Source organism: Carcharhinus amblyrhynchos, chromosome 5, assembly GCF_965287045.1.
Source record: "Carcharhinus amblyrhynchos chromosome 5, sCarAmb.v2.hapA, whole genome shotgun sequence".
NCBI lineage: Eukaryota > Metazoa > Chordata > Chondrichthyes > Carcharhiniformes > Carcharhinidae > Carcharhinus > Carcharhinus amblyrhynchos.
The window spans coordinates 73036372-73051073 of record NC_137328.1 but is presented as its reverse complement, the minus strand read 5'-3'; the positions used below and the strand labels follow the sequence as shown (position 1 = coordinate 73051073).

At 42.1% G+C, this 14702-nt stretch overlaps 1 protein-coding gene across 4 annotated transcripts in view; it reads right to left on the bottom strand.

The window, feature by feature from the left end:
• Positions 1 to 14702, bottom strand: part of trim36 (tripartite motif containing 36) — a 112587-nt gene that overhangs the window by 20013 nt on the left and 77872 nt on the right. For all 4 annotated transcript variants that reach the window (XM_080188991.1, XM_080188992.1, XM_080188993.1 and 1 more), the window contains one exon: positions 5862 to 6155. In XM_080188991.1, coding sequence (XP_080045117.1) covers positions 5862 to 6155 — 294 coding nt within the window. The remainder of the gene's footprint in view (positions 1 to 5861; positions 6156 to 14702) is intronic.

Genomic DNA, 14702 nt, shown 5'->3' with positions numbered 1-14702 from the left:
AAGAAGGCGTACGGTGTCTTGGCGTTTATTGGTAGGGGGATTGAATTTAGGAGTCGCAGCGTCATGTTGCAACTGTACACAACTCTGGTGCAGCCGCACTTGGAGTACTGTGTGCAGTTCTGGTCCCCACATTACAGGAAGGATGTGGAGGCTTTGGAGAGGGTGCAGAGGAGGTTTACCAGGATGTTGCCTGGTATGCAGGGGAGGTCCTATGAGGAGAGACTGAGGGATTTGGGGTTGTTTTCACTGGAAAGAAGGCGGCTAAGAGGGGATCTTATAGAAACATATAAGATGATTAGAGGTTTAGATAGGGTGGATGGTGATAGCCTGTTTCCTCGGATGGAGAAATCTAGCACGAGGGGGCATGGCTTTAAATTAAGGGGGGGTAGTTATAGGACGGATGTCAGGGGCAGGTTCTTTACCCAGAGGGTGGTGAGGGACTGGAATGCCCTGCCTGCTGCAGTTGTAAATGCGCCTAGTTTGGGGGCGTTTAAGAGATTGGTGGATAGGTTTATGGACGAAAAGGGATTGGTTTAGATTAGTGGGTCAATGTTTTTTTTTAAAAATAAGACTGGTCGGCGCAACATTGTGGGCCGAAGGGCCTGTTCCGCGCTGTAATGTTCTATGTTCTAACTTGCTTCAAAGTGCAGTCACAGCTTCTGGTTTCAGGCAAGGCACTGGGGTGAAAAGGTAGTAGCTATTTGTTCAGAAAGATGAAAAGAAGCACAGAAGCAAATTATTGACTTGAATTTCTACTTTGTAAGGGTAGGAAAACTAAATTGTTCTGTTATCTGATTGGCTTTATATTTAAGAGTTTATTTTTAATCGTTTACATTATTATTTAGAATATTAAGTCTTGAAATTCCAAAAATCCAACAACTCACTAAAGGCAGGGAAAGATTTCTGCCTTCAGGCTGGAGTATGACAGCTAAAGACAATTCAAGAGTAGCCTTCCTACAATAACAGCAACAACTTCAATGGTATAGCACCTTTAACATAGTGAGATGTACCAAGGTGTCTCTCAGGAGAAATATCAAACAAAATTTCACATCAAGCAATATAAAAAGCTATTAGGACAGGAAATCAATTTTTTTTTAATTCATTCATGGGACCTGACAAGCTGGCCAGCATTTATTGCCCATCCCTAGTTGCCCTTGAGAAGGTGGTGGTGAGCTGCCTTCTTGAATCACTGCAGTCCACATGCTGTGGGTTGACCCACATTGCATTAGGAGGAAATTCCAGGATTTTGATCTAACACCTGCGAAGGAGCGGCGATATATTTCCAAGTCAGAATGGTGAGTAGCTTTGAGGGAAACTTGCAGGTGTTGGTGTTCCCATTTAACTGCTGCCTCCTTCGAGATGGAAGTAGTCGTGGGTTTGGAAAGTGCTGTCTAAGGATCTTTGGTGAACTGCTATCAAAATGTTGTCAAATGTTTGAAAGAGTGTCTTAAAGGAGCAGACAGTTGTCAAGAGGCCTGGGAAGCTGTTGGCATGGCCTCCAAATGTGGAACAAATAACTTTGAGGAAAAGGCCAGAGTTAGAGGATGGCAGTGTCTTGGATAGTTGCAGGGCTGGAGAAGTTTACAAAGATAGGGAGGGGCAAAAGCAAGAGGAGATTTGAAAACCAAGATGAGAACTTTAAAAATAAGGCTTTGCCAGACCAGGACTCAATGGGGATTAGTGAGCCCATGGGTGACGAGTGAATGAGACATGGTGTAAGTTAGAATATGGCAAAGTTTTGGGACAAGTCAGAGACACATTGGAATAGCCAAGTCTTGATGCAGTAAAGGTCCGAGTAAGAGTTTCAGCACGGAGTAGCTGAGGAAGGGTAGAGAAGGCCAATGTTGCTCTTTTCACAATTTTCTCAAAGATTCTGTGCCTATGCCCAATCCTTGTCACATTACACCTCTGTCTTCATAGTGAGCTGGGTGCCCCCAAGCCTGTGTAACATTCTTCTAGTTAATGTTATGGAAGTGGAAATAGGCGATAGAGAGATGCATGTTTGAAAGTATACCTCTGGGTCAAATAAGACACCAAGATTGTAAATTCTGGTTCAATTCTCAGATAGTACAGCTACAGACTTCATTCATCATCAGGATTACACATCGGCAAAATAAGCTATTTACATAGACATCAGTATGAAGTGGGGCAATTTTGGACATGAGTAGGACAACCATTTTGAACATGTGATTGAAATCCATCCTGAACATACATGATCAAACCTTTTTGAATGTGACTGCATCCTTTTTAAAAGTGAGTTCTAGTTTTGGCTGTAATAGCGTACAATCTTGCTGACCAGATATAGAATAATGGAGGAATGATACAGTAATGCAGGAATCTTCCAATTATCTATTGTCAACTGAAATTTAAAGGCTTGCACAGATGTAAAGGGACTATTTGAGAATTCACCAATGTAATACAATGCTAAAGATTTGGCTGGAATTTTACCACCTTGTCTGCCTGAAGCTCTCAAGATCGTGCCTGAGGCCAACGGAGAATACCATTTTGTGCGCCTCACCCCTGCCCTGATTCCGGGGGCGCTGTGCCAGTAAAATCAGGGCCAATTCCTTTTGAGAGTTAAGAGGTCTTAGACAGCCTTAGAATTAAATGTAAATTGATTCCAACTGAGCTTCAGCAATTTCTAAAATTAGTGGAAACTTAGAGCAGAATTTTTCAGATGGTGGGGTTTCCCCATATTGCCACTAAAAAGATCAGTGAGTAATGAATCCCCTTTCCTGACAGCTCCCCCACAACCAGTTAACACTCTGAGGACCATTAGCTCAACAGAAACATTTTGTCCACCCTCTTCTGGGGAGGAAGTCCTGCCATCTGATTGGCATGCAGCTCTCTAAGTCCCAGAGAATTCAGCAGGACCAGGAGAGAACACCAGAGAGGGAAGGGCAGCAAAAGGGGGACCAGATTGAAACTGCCAGCAGAGGAAAGGACACTTGGTAGGGGTGGCTTCGATTGGGAAAATGGGCCCATGAAGGAGGTGCCCACCTCACTCTTCCCACCAGAAATCCAAACAATCTAACTGCCAAGAGTCCACCTCCCCCCACCAGGTCAGTAATTCCCACTAACTTAAAAATTATGACTGGGTGGGAAGCAGGCCTTCAGAGGCTATTAATTAGCCACCTAAGGGTTTTAATTCAGTGGTGGACAAGCAAGTCAATGTAGGCCTTGCACACCCTCCATTTAATGGCTGCCAGGTCAGGGCAGGTAGGCAGATAGCAGTAAGGACACCTGCAGAATTTGGCAATCTGCCTTAGCTTGCAAAATCCCCAGTGGAGGACCATAAAATTCCGTCCTTCATAACTTCCTGAGTATATTCAAGGTGTTCAGAGTGTAACATATTGGGAGTAGGTCAATCTACTTTGAACCAACAAATAAAACACATTTTGCAACATGGACTTAAAAAGATTTCCATTATATTAGAATTTTATAATTGTTCTGAGTCCAAAACCTATTTTTTTCTTGAATTAAACAGAAAAATTAGGAACAATTCCCAACAGAGAATAATAATATTTCAGTCACACTCTGCTGCTGCTGGTAGCTGCCACTGAGAGATCTGCTGTTATGGTATGTCACGTGTAGCTCCTCTAATACCACTTTGTGACATCCATCATCCAACTACACCTAGGTTGACCAGTCTGCTCTCCACTATGCCCTCTAGAAGAGATCCCTGCAGCTTTCCAGTTCTGATCAAATGGCCAAGATATATTTTATTTTCTGGCGTCACACTTTAGAGTTCTTTTTATTCTTGTAATTTCAACCACCTCCTCCTATGGTCTGTATATGGAACTTATAGCATACATCTCAGCATCCACATTTTCTCCCCCAGATCATTAGTTTTTGTGTAGGTTTCTAAGACATAGGGGAAAGTAGATAAAATGTGGTATCTTATGGGGATCGCATAGATTCTAGACAGGATAGATGCAGGGAGGATATTCACAATGGTGGAGGAGTATAGAACCAGAGGTCACAGTCTAAGGATTCAGGGTAGACCATTTACGATGATGATGAGGAGGCATTTCTTTACCCAAAGAATGATGAGCTTATGGAATTCATTACCCACAGTAAGTAGTTGATGCTAAAACTTTGAATGTATTAAAGAGGCAGCTGAATATAGCATTCAGGGTGAATGGGATCAAAGGTTATGGGGAAAAAACAGGATTAGGTTATTGAGTTGAATGATCAGCCACGATTGTAATAAATGGCGGAGCAGGCTTGAAGGGCCAAATGGCCTCCTCCTGCTCCTGTCTTCTATGTTTCTATGTTTGTGAGTCTTTTCTTTGTTACAAGCTTGAATTTTGTTGTTAACACGATTTTTCACCATCACAAAAGTACTTCTGGCTATCTCTATCCTTCTTCTGCTATCAATCTGTCTGTCACATCCTGCCCAAGGGCAAGTCCTAATTCATGTGAGATCCTTACTTCACCAATTAAGGAAGAGTAGTTAAGTTAGTTAGAGGTTACTTCCCTTTTAGATTTTATCTTCACCCTATCCTCCAGCACAGACATGGTGGCTGACTGGCCTTCTTTCCTAAGTTAATTTATGTTTTGCCTAGGTGGGCTCCAACAAATGCTATCCAGCTCCAGTTACTCTCTACGGTGAGGGGGGAGGGACATCCACACTGGATGCTAATCCTATTCAGAATCAGCATTCCGCTGTCCAGCTCTATGCAGAGTGAAACCCAAAACTAATCTTTCTGTCTAGGATGCAGGAGCACTATCACAAAGTCAGTGCTCAATCAATCCAGACAGAAGTACTCCAATGGATGTTAACCCAGTATTTAGGACAACATTCTAGTCATTATTCTTCAGAACTGCCTGCAATGGGGCATGAATCCTTTACCTTCTGACTTAGAGGCTAACACTAAGTTGAAGGCTGACTCCTGTGGTATGAATGTTTTGCTATTTTATCAGGCAAGGCAAATGATTAAAGATGGATATCTTAGATTAAGTACAGTGTACAGTTCTGGGCAACTGTGTACAGTTCTGATCACCCTCTTATAGAAAGGATTTTATTAAACTAGAAAGACTGCAGAAAAAATTTACTAGGATGCTACCGGGACTTGAAGGTTTGAGTTATAAGGAGGCTGAATGGACTACGACTTTTTTCCCTGGAGCATAAGAGATTCTAGGGTGATCTTATAGAGGTCTAAAAAATAATGAGGCACATAGATTAGCTAGATAGTCAACATCTTTTCCCAAAGGTAGGGGAGTCTAAAACTAGAGGGCATCAGAAGGGGCATTTTTTCACACAGAGGGTGGTGAGTGCCTGGAACAACCCTGTCAGAGGTGGTAGTAGAGGTGGGTACAATATTATCTTTTAAGAGGTGTTTTGACAGTTATGTCGGAAGATGGTATAGAGGGATATGGGCCAAATGAGGGCGATTGGTTTTAGCTTAGTGGTCAAATAAAAGGGATAGAATGGACAAGTTGGGCCAAAGGATTCCAAATCTTACACAAAAAATTTGAAAAACGTTACTTCAAAGGTATTTATAAGATCAACAAAGTGCTCTATACTATTTTAGGTAATTTCTTGTTTTCATTTTCTTTTATCTGGCATTCATTTGGCAAGAAGGGAAAAATCTATATTTAATGGATATGAAAAGCTCTGATTGAAAAAAATGCCGAGGAAATACACAAAGCACAAAATTCCTGGCTTCACTGTCAAGATCTACAAAGAGAAAGTTCAGAATCACTCAGTACTGTTCATCATTCCAATGATGCTCCCCTGAGGCACATTGGCCATTATCCACTTGAAAAATAATCAATTTTAATGATGATTCCTTACCATTTAAAGGAGTAATTATAATTATAGGTCAGTGTAACTCCCTTTCTCCCTAAGGGCATACCTGGAGCAGGTGGTGTATGGAAAGCAACCTCTTTGCTGTAGTCACTGTAGGTAGAATTCTTGCAACCCTTCACTCTGAAGAGGTAGTTAGTATTGGTATCAAGATTGAAGATGACTTTACTTGTGCCGCACACATCCTCAACGAGCTCCCACTCACATTCTCCACCTTGGTCAAGTCTCCTGTATTCAAGCTTGTAGTTGTCAACGGGAGGATTTCCATTGGGCTGCTGCCAACAGATGATGCCCTTATCATATATGCGGCTTTGCTTCTGGTCGATAACTGGTGCATCTGGGACTGGAATATTAGCCACATCTCAGTATTGCAAACATATACAGTTCCAACAAATCAATAATAAAGCCCCCATTCTTAATAATAGTTTCCAATTAGACACTTCCTTAGGCAAGCAGCTAAGTAGCTCCATGTATTGAATGATGATTAGAGGTTCTCAGAGCATTTCTATCTTAAAGTGCATCAGCAACTAGTATGACTGGTTTCATAAACTGGAAAAATAATCCTTAAAAGTGGCAAGACCTTAAATCAGAATTAAATAAAAGATTAATGGAAAATTCAGTTAAAGGCAACTGTTGTTAGGGAACAGATATCAGTATTCAGCAAGCGTAGCAGAAATTTGCTGCCTCAGGTTAACAAGCAGAAGACAACAGGCTGCTTTCAGTTCCTCCCAGTGGGTACATTTACTGTGTGGTGTAATGTTGATCTGTTCAGCTCTGATTCTGCTGAGTTGCCTGGTCTCAGACACAGTGATAGGTCAGAGGTCAGATAAGAAGAAAAGTCTCACATTGATCACTATCTAGTGAATCTTGCAAGGAGCATATGCATCTGTCAACAGGAAGTGACTGGTGGTGTGTTAAAGATCACTCAGGCAGTCCAGGTTTCTGTGGCAACATGTAATTTTATGTGAATGCTATAGTCTGGAACTATGGATGGCTTTTTGCAAATTTGTTCATGGGATCTAGGCGTTGCTGGCTGAGCCAGCATTTATTGCCCATCCTTAATTGCCTGAAAACTGAGGGGGCAACTTTCAGCCCATTCCTGCCATCCATGAGAATGCTGGTGGGGGCTCAAGATCCAGAAGTTGCGGATGTTGCTGACGCAATCACAATCTCAGATCTCACCCCCACCTACCCCCTCCCACAACAGGTGTGAAATTTACATTCATTCAAATATATTTTAATATGATTAACATGCTCCCCTCACCATATATTGACACCCCTCCCCCATATTTTCATCATGTCACATTGGCACAGAGAGGTTGGCACTATGCCCACGTGTGTCACAAGTACTGGAAGCAAATGAAATAGTGTGAGAGGGAGGCTTCATTCACGTGGCTTTGATCATCCACATCACAAGACAATGTCTCCAAATGCAGGCATGTATGAACTGGAGGAACACTAATTTCTGGCCCTCGAGGGTGTCCTTTACCTGAAAAGGTTGGGAGGTATAAATATTTAGATGGAGGCCAGAAGAAGGACTTAATACTGGCCTGCTGGCTTTGAGATGGCAGAAAACCTGCAAAGGACTTGCTCACCGAATGTAGCACTTTAATACAGTCACACATCCACTAAGGTGTTGAAGATGTAGACAACTCGCCTCAGCAATGGATCTCATCCAGATGCAGAGAGGGAGAGCCCATTGCAGATCAGCACATGAGGAGCAAGGACCTGAGCAGCAAGGGGCAGTGCCACCTCGAGAAGGTAAGAGGTTGGCGAGCATTGACCAAACCATGGGGGTATCACCAGCAGTGCTCTTATCTAGAGATGAGTAACAGGCAATGTTCATGTGTCCCAGGCTGTGGTTGCTCACATCAGCCAGATTCTCCAGTATAAGTTGTGGTCACAAGGAATCTGAAGGAGTAATGCGGAACTTCTGGTCTGCATTGAGTCAATATCTGCCTGGGTGCTTTTTAAATATTGAGTCATGAGCTTTGACCCCTAGAGGTGACAGCAGGGCTGGATGGGTAACATCCTGCCAGTCCCGCCAAGGGATTTGCCATGCTATTCGCCGATGCATAATCAATGAGCTGAACAATGTGTTCTGTCATCCCCATCCAGCTGGAATCACGCTTCCTTTCCCACTAGCCACCAAACTTCATCTCTGGGTCAGAAAATTCTGCTTTAGTGTACTGAAAATTCCTCCCAATGCTCAGTGTAAAAGTCCACAGAAATTCCACAGGCATATATCAGAATAATGAATAGTGAACTCCATTCATTCATCCCTGTCCACAAAATCTGGCTATCACAGTGACATTTAAATCGATCTTACAGCCTAATGATCTTGTTTTCTTTACAGCTGAAGTCTTAGTGAACCATCGTATAAATGAGTTTATGTTGTATAGTACAATGTTTGATCTGTTTACATTTGTAAAGAAGATTCAAATCTCGCTTCTTCCTTACATAGTGCATGATGTAAGGAAGGCACAGGGGCACAGTGGTTAGCATTGCTGCCTCACAGCATCAGGAACATAGGTTCAATTCAGCTTGGGTCATTGCCTGTATGGAGATTGCACATTCTCCCCATGTCAGTATGGGTTTCCTCCAGGTGTGTCAGTTTCCTCCCACAGTCCAAAGATGCATAAATTAGATGGATTAACTATGTTAAATTGCCCCTTATCTCAGTGGAACTAGCAAGATAAATATGTGGGCTTACAGGGATGGGTCCTGGGTGGGATTGTTGTCAGTGCAGACTCGATGGGCCAAATAATTCTAGTGGCCCAGTGCTTGTCCATTTCTTGGGTAGATATTAAATAGCAGCAAAATTACCAATACAATAACATCAGACTAATTGTAGGAATAGTGCCACAGTCTTGCAGCCTTTCCCAGGCAACCTTGATTCTTGGAAAAATCCCCAGGAACAACTTGTTTCAAAAACACAGTTGCATTTACTCAGGAAGGGGATAGGGTGCAGTTTGTGCCATTTCCAGAGGTTGCATTATCCAGCATATTAACTATTCCATTGCAGTTTATTGATTTGCTAAACAGAGTTACTATTGCAATTCCACAGCCTTTGCAGTAAAAGAAGGAATTTGCACTTAAATTATCCCTTTCCTGACTTTAAAACATCCCAAACAACAACTTATATTTATATAGTGCCTTTAACCTAATAAAACATCTTAAGGCACGGGGCCTTCATAAAACAAAATATGACATTGAGCCACATAAGGAGCTAATAGATCAGATGACCGAAAGGTTGATTGAAAAGTTTTAAGGAATGTCCTCAAGGAGAAAAGGAAGGTAGTGAGGCAGAGAGGTGTAGGAAAGGAATTCCAGATCTGAGGGCCTATGCAACTAAAAATGTAGCCACCAATACTGGAGTGATTAAAGTCAGGGATGCATAAGAGGCCAGAATTAGATGAGTGCAGATACCTTGGAGGTTTGTGGGGCCTTAGGAGGTTACAAAGATAGGAAGGGGTGAGGACATGGAGGGATTTGAAAAAGGGGATAAGAATTTTGAAATCAAGATGCTACTTGCCCAGGCGCCAGTGTGGGTCAGCCTGCAAATGGATAATAGGGGAACAAGAGTTAAGATATGGGCAATAGAATTTTGGATGACTTCAAATTTAGAGGATAGAATGTGGGAGCCCTGCCAGGAATAGCCAAGTAAAGAGGTAACAAAGGAACGAATAAGAGTTTCAGCAGCAGATGAACTGAGACAGTGACAAAGTCAAGTGATAGTATGGAGGTCAAAATAAGCAGTCATCATGATGGTGTGCATATGTTGTTGGAACTTCAATTTAGGATCAAGTATAACACAAAACAGATTAGCTTAATCTCAGAGTGTTGCTGGGGAGAGAGAGATGGAGTTAGGAGTAAGGGAACAGGATTTGGGGTTGGAACTGTAAACAATAGCTTGAGACTTCTTAATATTTAACTGAAGGAAATTTCTGCTTATCCAGTACCGGATGTTGGATAAGTAGTCTAATAATTAGTAATGGTGGAGGAGTTGAGGGAGGTGGTGGTGACATGGTGCCAGATGTCATCAGTGTACATGGGGAAACTAATGTTGTGCTTTTGGATAACGTATCTGAATGGTAGAATGTAGATTAAAAAAAACATTGACGAATACCAAGGAAAGATCCGTGGGGACACCAGAGATAATGGTGCAGGTGTAGGAAGAAAAGCCATTGGAAGTATTACTCTGCCTATGATTAGATTAGTAAGGATGGAGCTAGATGAGAGCAGACCCACCCAACTGAACGGTGGTGAAAAAATGTTGCGGGAGAACAGTGTGGCCAATCTTTTCATAGTCACATAGAATGTCATCTGTAACATTGATATGAACAGTAGTAAAGCCAAATGACACACATTGTAACTGCAGTCTCTGCTATAATGCAGGAAAGGCAGCAGCCATTTGTGGGAGCACAGCAAGATCCCACAAACAATAATAATAAGATAATGACCTGACAATAACTCGATAATGACTGCTTTGGTGATGTTAGTTGAGGGATAAATATTGGCTGGTACCTCAACGTTCTCACAGCGATGATTCATTTGCTCATATTTCATTCCATGTTTCAATGACAGAAATGAACAAATAGGCAGAAAACCTAGCACATCATTTATGTGAAGCAGTCACACTCTGAAGTTATATTTTTGCAACAAAAAAATGATAATGCAGCACTTGAATATCAATTAAATCATGAGAAAAATCAATATCTATTACTCGGTTTTTAGTGGATCCTGAAACATTCAAAATGTTACAGCATTAATATTTTGAAAAATGATTGTTACTTAATCAATAATGCCATATATATTGCCATTTAAATGCTGAATTCCAGTTCCAAATGGCCCAAGAGTGTCTAAACATCCTGCCTCAGCAAAAACCATTTCCATGAAGACTGATTCCTGCTAAAAGCCTCATAAATCATCATTCTTAATGCAGTTATTGATCTGTTATAAATCACTGAAAGCAGCCATTAGGCTAACTGCAGACTGCTGGAGTCTTTGTCAAAGTTAGCATAGCCAACAAGGATTTGTTTTTTTCTCTCCACTGATGCCAGATGTCTATTGGACAAGATAGACAGTGGGATGTGACAGCCTTCAGAGAGAGACAAGAGATGTCAACTTGGGGCCAAGTTTCAGTCAGAGCCTTTCAGGCCCTCCTTAAAATTCCACTGTCTTTCAGATGAGACATTAACCCAAGACCAGACTGATGCCCACAGGTGGACATAAAAGATCCCAAAGTAGTATATCAAAAAAGAACAAGGAATTATCCTTGATTTCCGAGCCCTCAGTTAACATTACAAAAACTGATTATCTGGCTATCATCACAATGCTCTTTGTGAGACCTTGCTAGGCCTACACTTCAAACAACGGTGGACCTTTCCTGTCCCTCTACCCAATGAGTTGGCAGAGAATGCATCTCCTCATTCCTTTAATGCTCCATGGAATGTGAATTTCCTGGAGGCAGGACCCCTGTCCCATCCCTCACTCAGGCAGAAGTCATGTATCAGAGAGCTGTTAGACATTGAGATAGGCCAGTAGCTCCCTTGTCCCAGCAGCTTCAATGGCTGTCATGGCCAGGACTGGGATTCCATGCAGTCCCAAAATTCAAAGTCCTTAAAGTCGATGACCAGATAAATATGGGAAGTCTCACAGTGCAGAGAGGAAGTGAGATCTGGGGAAGGTGAGGAGGGTTTGATGGAGAGGCCAAGAATGGGGGTGCATCTGTAGAGGCCCAGTGTGAAAAGGGAGCCCCTGGAAGAGGTGTTCCCCTGCATTCTCCCCAAGACCCGCTGGACTTCCCCCTGCCCATGAACTCTTCCCAACAGCCTCAAAATTGAGGCCGGATGGGAAGCGACCCTTAAGTGGCCACCAATTAGAATGAAAATGGGTGAGCTGCCTTAGGCATCACTCACCCCTGTTAAATTGTAAATAGGTTGATGTAGGCTCTAGGGTGACAGGAAAGTCACCTGGGGATTTTTACAGCTCCCCTGCCAATGGACCTGCCAGCAGGAGGCAATAAAATTCTGCCCCAAGAGTACTTCACAAGCTGCAAAGCACTTTGGGACATCCTGAAATCATGAAAGATACTTTCTGAATGCAAGGATTCCTTTGTTTCTTTTATGATTTTGGTCACCACTTGTAAATTTGTTGTTAAGGGAGACCAATTGTTTGACATTCAAAAAAAATAGTGCACACATGCACTTCCTGTCAACATTTTTCATCTTTACTTTGTATTTCCACATTTATAACTGAGATTGTCAATGTCAACTTATAGACCAGTGAGGACCATTCACTCAGAAGCAGTTAGGAAAAATTTGTGATCCATTATAAATGTCTGTAGAATTTGTAATTATTTTTAAGAATGTTTGAAAGGGACTTTTAAGAGTTTGCATCCCCTGAAAATGGATCAATTATAACTTCCTTTTCTCGTAATAAGTATGGGTCTTTTTGACCTGAAGGCAATACCAACAGGAAGTTCAGCTGAGGAAGTTGTGTGGCTGGTGGACACAAAGGAGTGCGAGAAGATGAAGGCGATAGCACATAGATGCAGACACAAATGCAGATAAAACCAGAATGAGGAAGACACAGAATTCTTGTGTGGAGAAGAAGCTGATCTTTGTCATCAGATAGGACTCCCAACCTACCCTGCATGAATAAAGAACTGCATATTGTGGAACTGTGTAACCACATTGTGCCACTTGTCTGTGGGCTGACCTAGGTGCTTGGGGTTGTGTAGGATGACTATTTAAAGTGAAATTTACTTTTTTATTTGAAGTATCATTTGCCTGTCAATTCACTGTCAATTTACATTGCTTTTTGATTTGTGTCAAAATTAAAGATATAAGAAGTGAAAATTTTGGTAATTTCTTATTTGGAGGTCATTCAGTAACTTTGATAATCTTGGTTTATGGTTTCTCCGTGAGGATGGGAACACTTTGCAATTGCATTTGCTGTCTTGTGGTGGCACTACATCACTATTGCTGGTAGGAGGGTGCAACTACAGCATAGCAAGTGGGGCATCAACAATTTCCTTTATTAACTTGAACGTAACAACGTAGAATGGAAATATAAAACATTTATCCCCCAGCATGTGGAACAGGTGATTGGATAGTTTCTTATAAATCTATTATATGCAGATACAAAAACACTTTGTGATCACATTACTCTGTATGGAAATGAAACAACTGAGGGTGTGGATTGAAATGACAAAACTTCATTCTCAATAATCCACACACAGTAATTCCATATGCCTGAGTGTGGTATCAGAGGATGAACTAGAGAACAGAAAGAAAAGCTGTGGATAAAAGGATCATTTCTCTGGTGGGGCACGGGGAGGGGGGAGTGGGCAATCTGGATCTGGAACATTATGGGGACGATTTTGAGTCTGCATTCTTCTTTCATGGGAATAGTGGCACTGGTCAAAATCTAGAGAGACTCAGAAAGCACAATTCGCGCCGGTGAGTTTCCAAATTCCAATCTTCCAGCCACCTCGCTGGCGGTGTAGCGTGAAACATGCCACGGGGGGAGAGGAATATGGCTAAGCAATGGTCTGGCAATGTCCTGTGGCACTGCCCCATGCCAATGTGGCAGTGCCAACCTGCACTAGAGGTTGGTCCCCAGTGGAAGTCTCAGGGGGAGGGGATTTAGGTTTGGTTGTGGTCTGGGAGCAGGTGGAGGAGCAGGGGATTCTGGCAATGGCCACTGAGGGCAGGGAGGGGGGTAGGGAATGGGCCAATGATCAGGGTGAAGGAGCCTATGATCATGGGAGGAGAGGGAAGGGTTGGGGAGAGAAGTGCCGACTCCAATCAGGGCTGGGGAGGGGAGCCCCTGAGGCCTCCATGGTGGGCTAGGGGAGAGGTTTATTTCTGTTATGATCGTGGCATTCTTTAAAGATAATGCCCTGATCTCACTGCAGCCAGGTTTTGCCAGCATGCTGAGGCCGCACCCTCCTCCCCCGCATGATGGCATGAAACACACCCCCTTGATTTTTTTTAGACAGAATGCGTAAGATCTGGCGAGAAAACCAGCCTACTTCTCTTAAGAGAATTATGTCGGTTTTCTCACCAGAAACAACACTCCGTCATTTTTTTGGTAAGTTTCCCCCAAGGTGCCCAAGGTACATTGGTCTGTGGGCTTCCTTTGGGTTCCATTTATAGAAATAATTTGGGCATTGACACAAAACTACAGGATTTCAGTTTTCTGACAATACCAAAATGTGGCATCCCAAACATGGGACAAAAATGCAGGAATTGAAGTCCACACACAGGTTAGTCGAACAAACAGACAGGTAGCAGATTCACTGCTCTGTGAAATGGTACATTTTGGAAGATAAACTAGTGAAAGAAAGTATAACCCACTGAGGAAAACTCTCAAAGTGCTCCACACAAGAGATTGCTGACGTGATATGCATTTTAAAAACTGACTTGCTGATACTTACATTAATGTGCTTATTATTATCTAGAAAGATGGTAAAGTAACATTTAAATTATCTTTCTCCCTGCTTTTTTTTTACATATTAAGCCTCAGTGAATCATCATGCAAATGAGTTTATGGTGGATATTATAATGTGTGATCATCATATTTTAAGTAATGCTATTTTGCTTTAATTAAAGTTATTAATAAATAATTAATGATTTTTCACATACCCGCACGATCCAGGTGTCTTTTTAGTAAGCAATATTAAATCAGGTTAGCTTTTTAATCCAGCTTTTGATGGAGGGTCAACTGGACTCGAAACATTAGCTCTTTTCTTGCCTTGCCAATGCTGCCAGACCTGCTGAGATTTTCCAGCATTTTCTCTTTTGATTTCAGATTCCAGCATCCGCTGTAATTTGCTTTTATCTAGCTTTTTAATCTAATTGCTTATGGTCTGCTTAGCCGT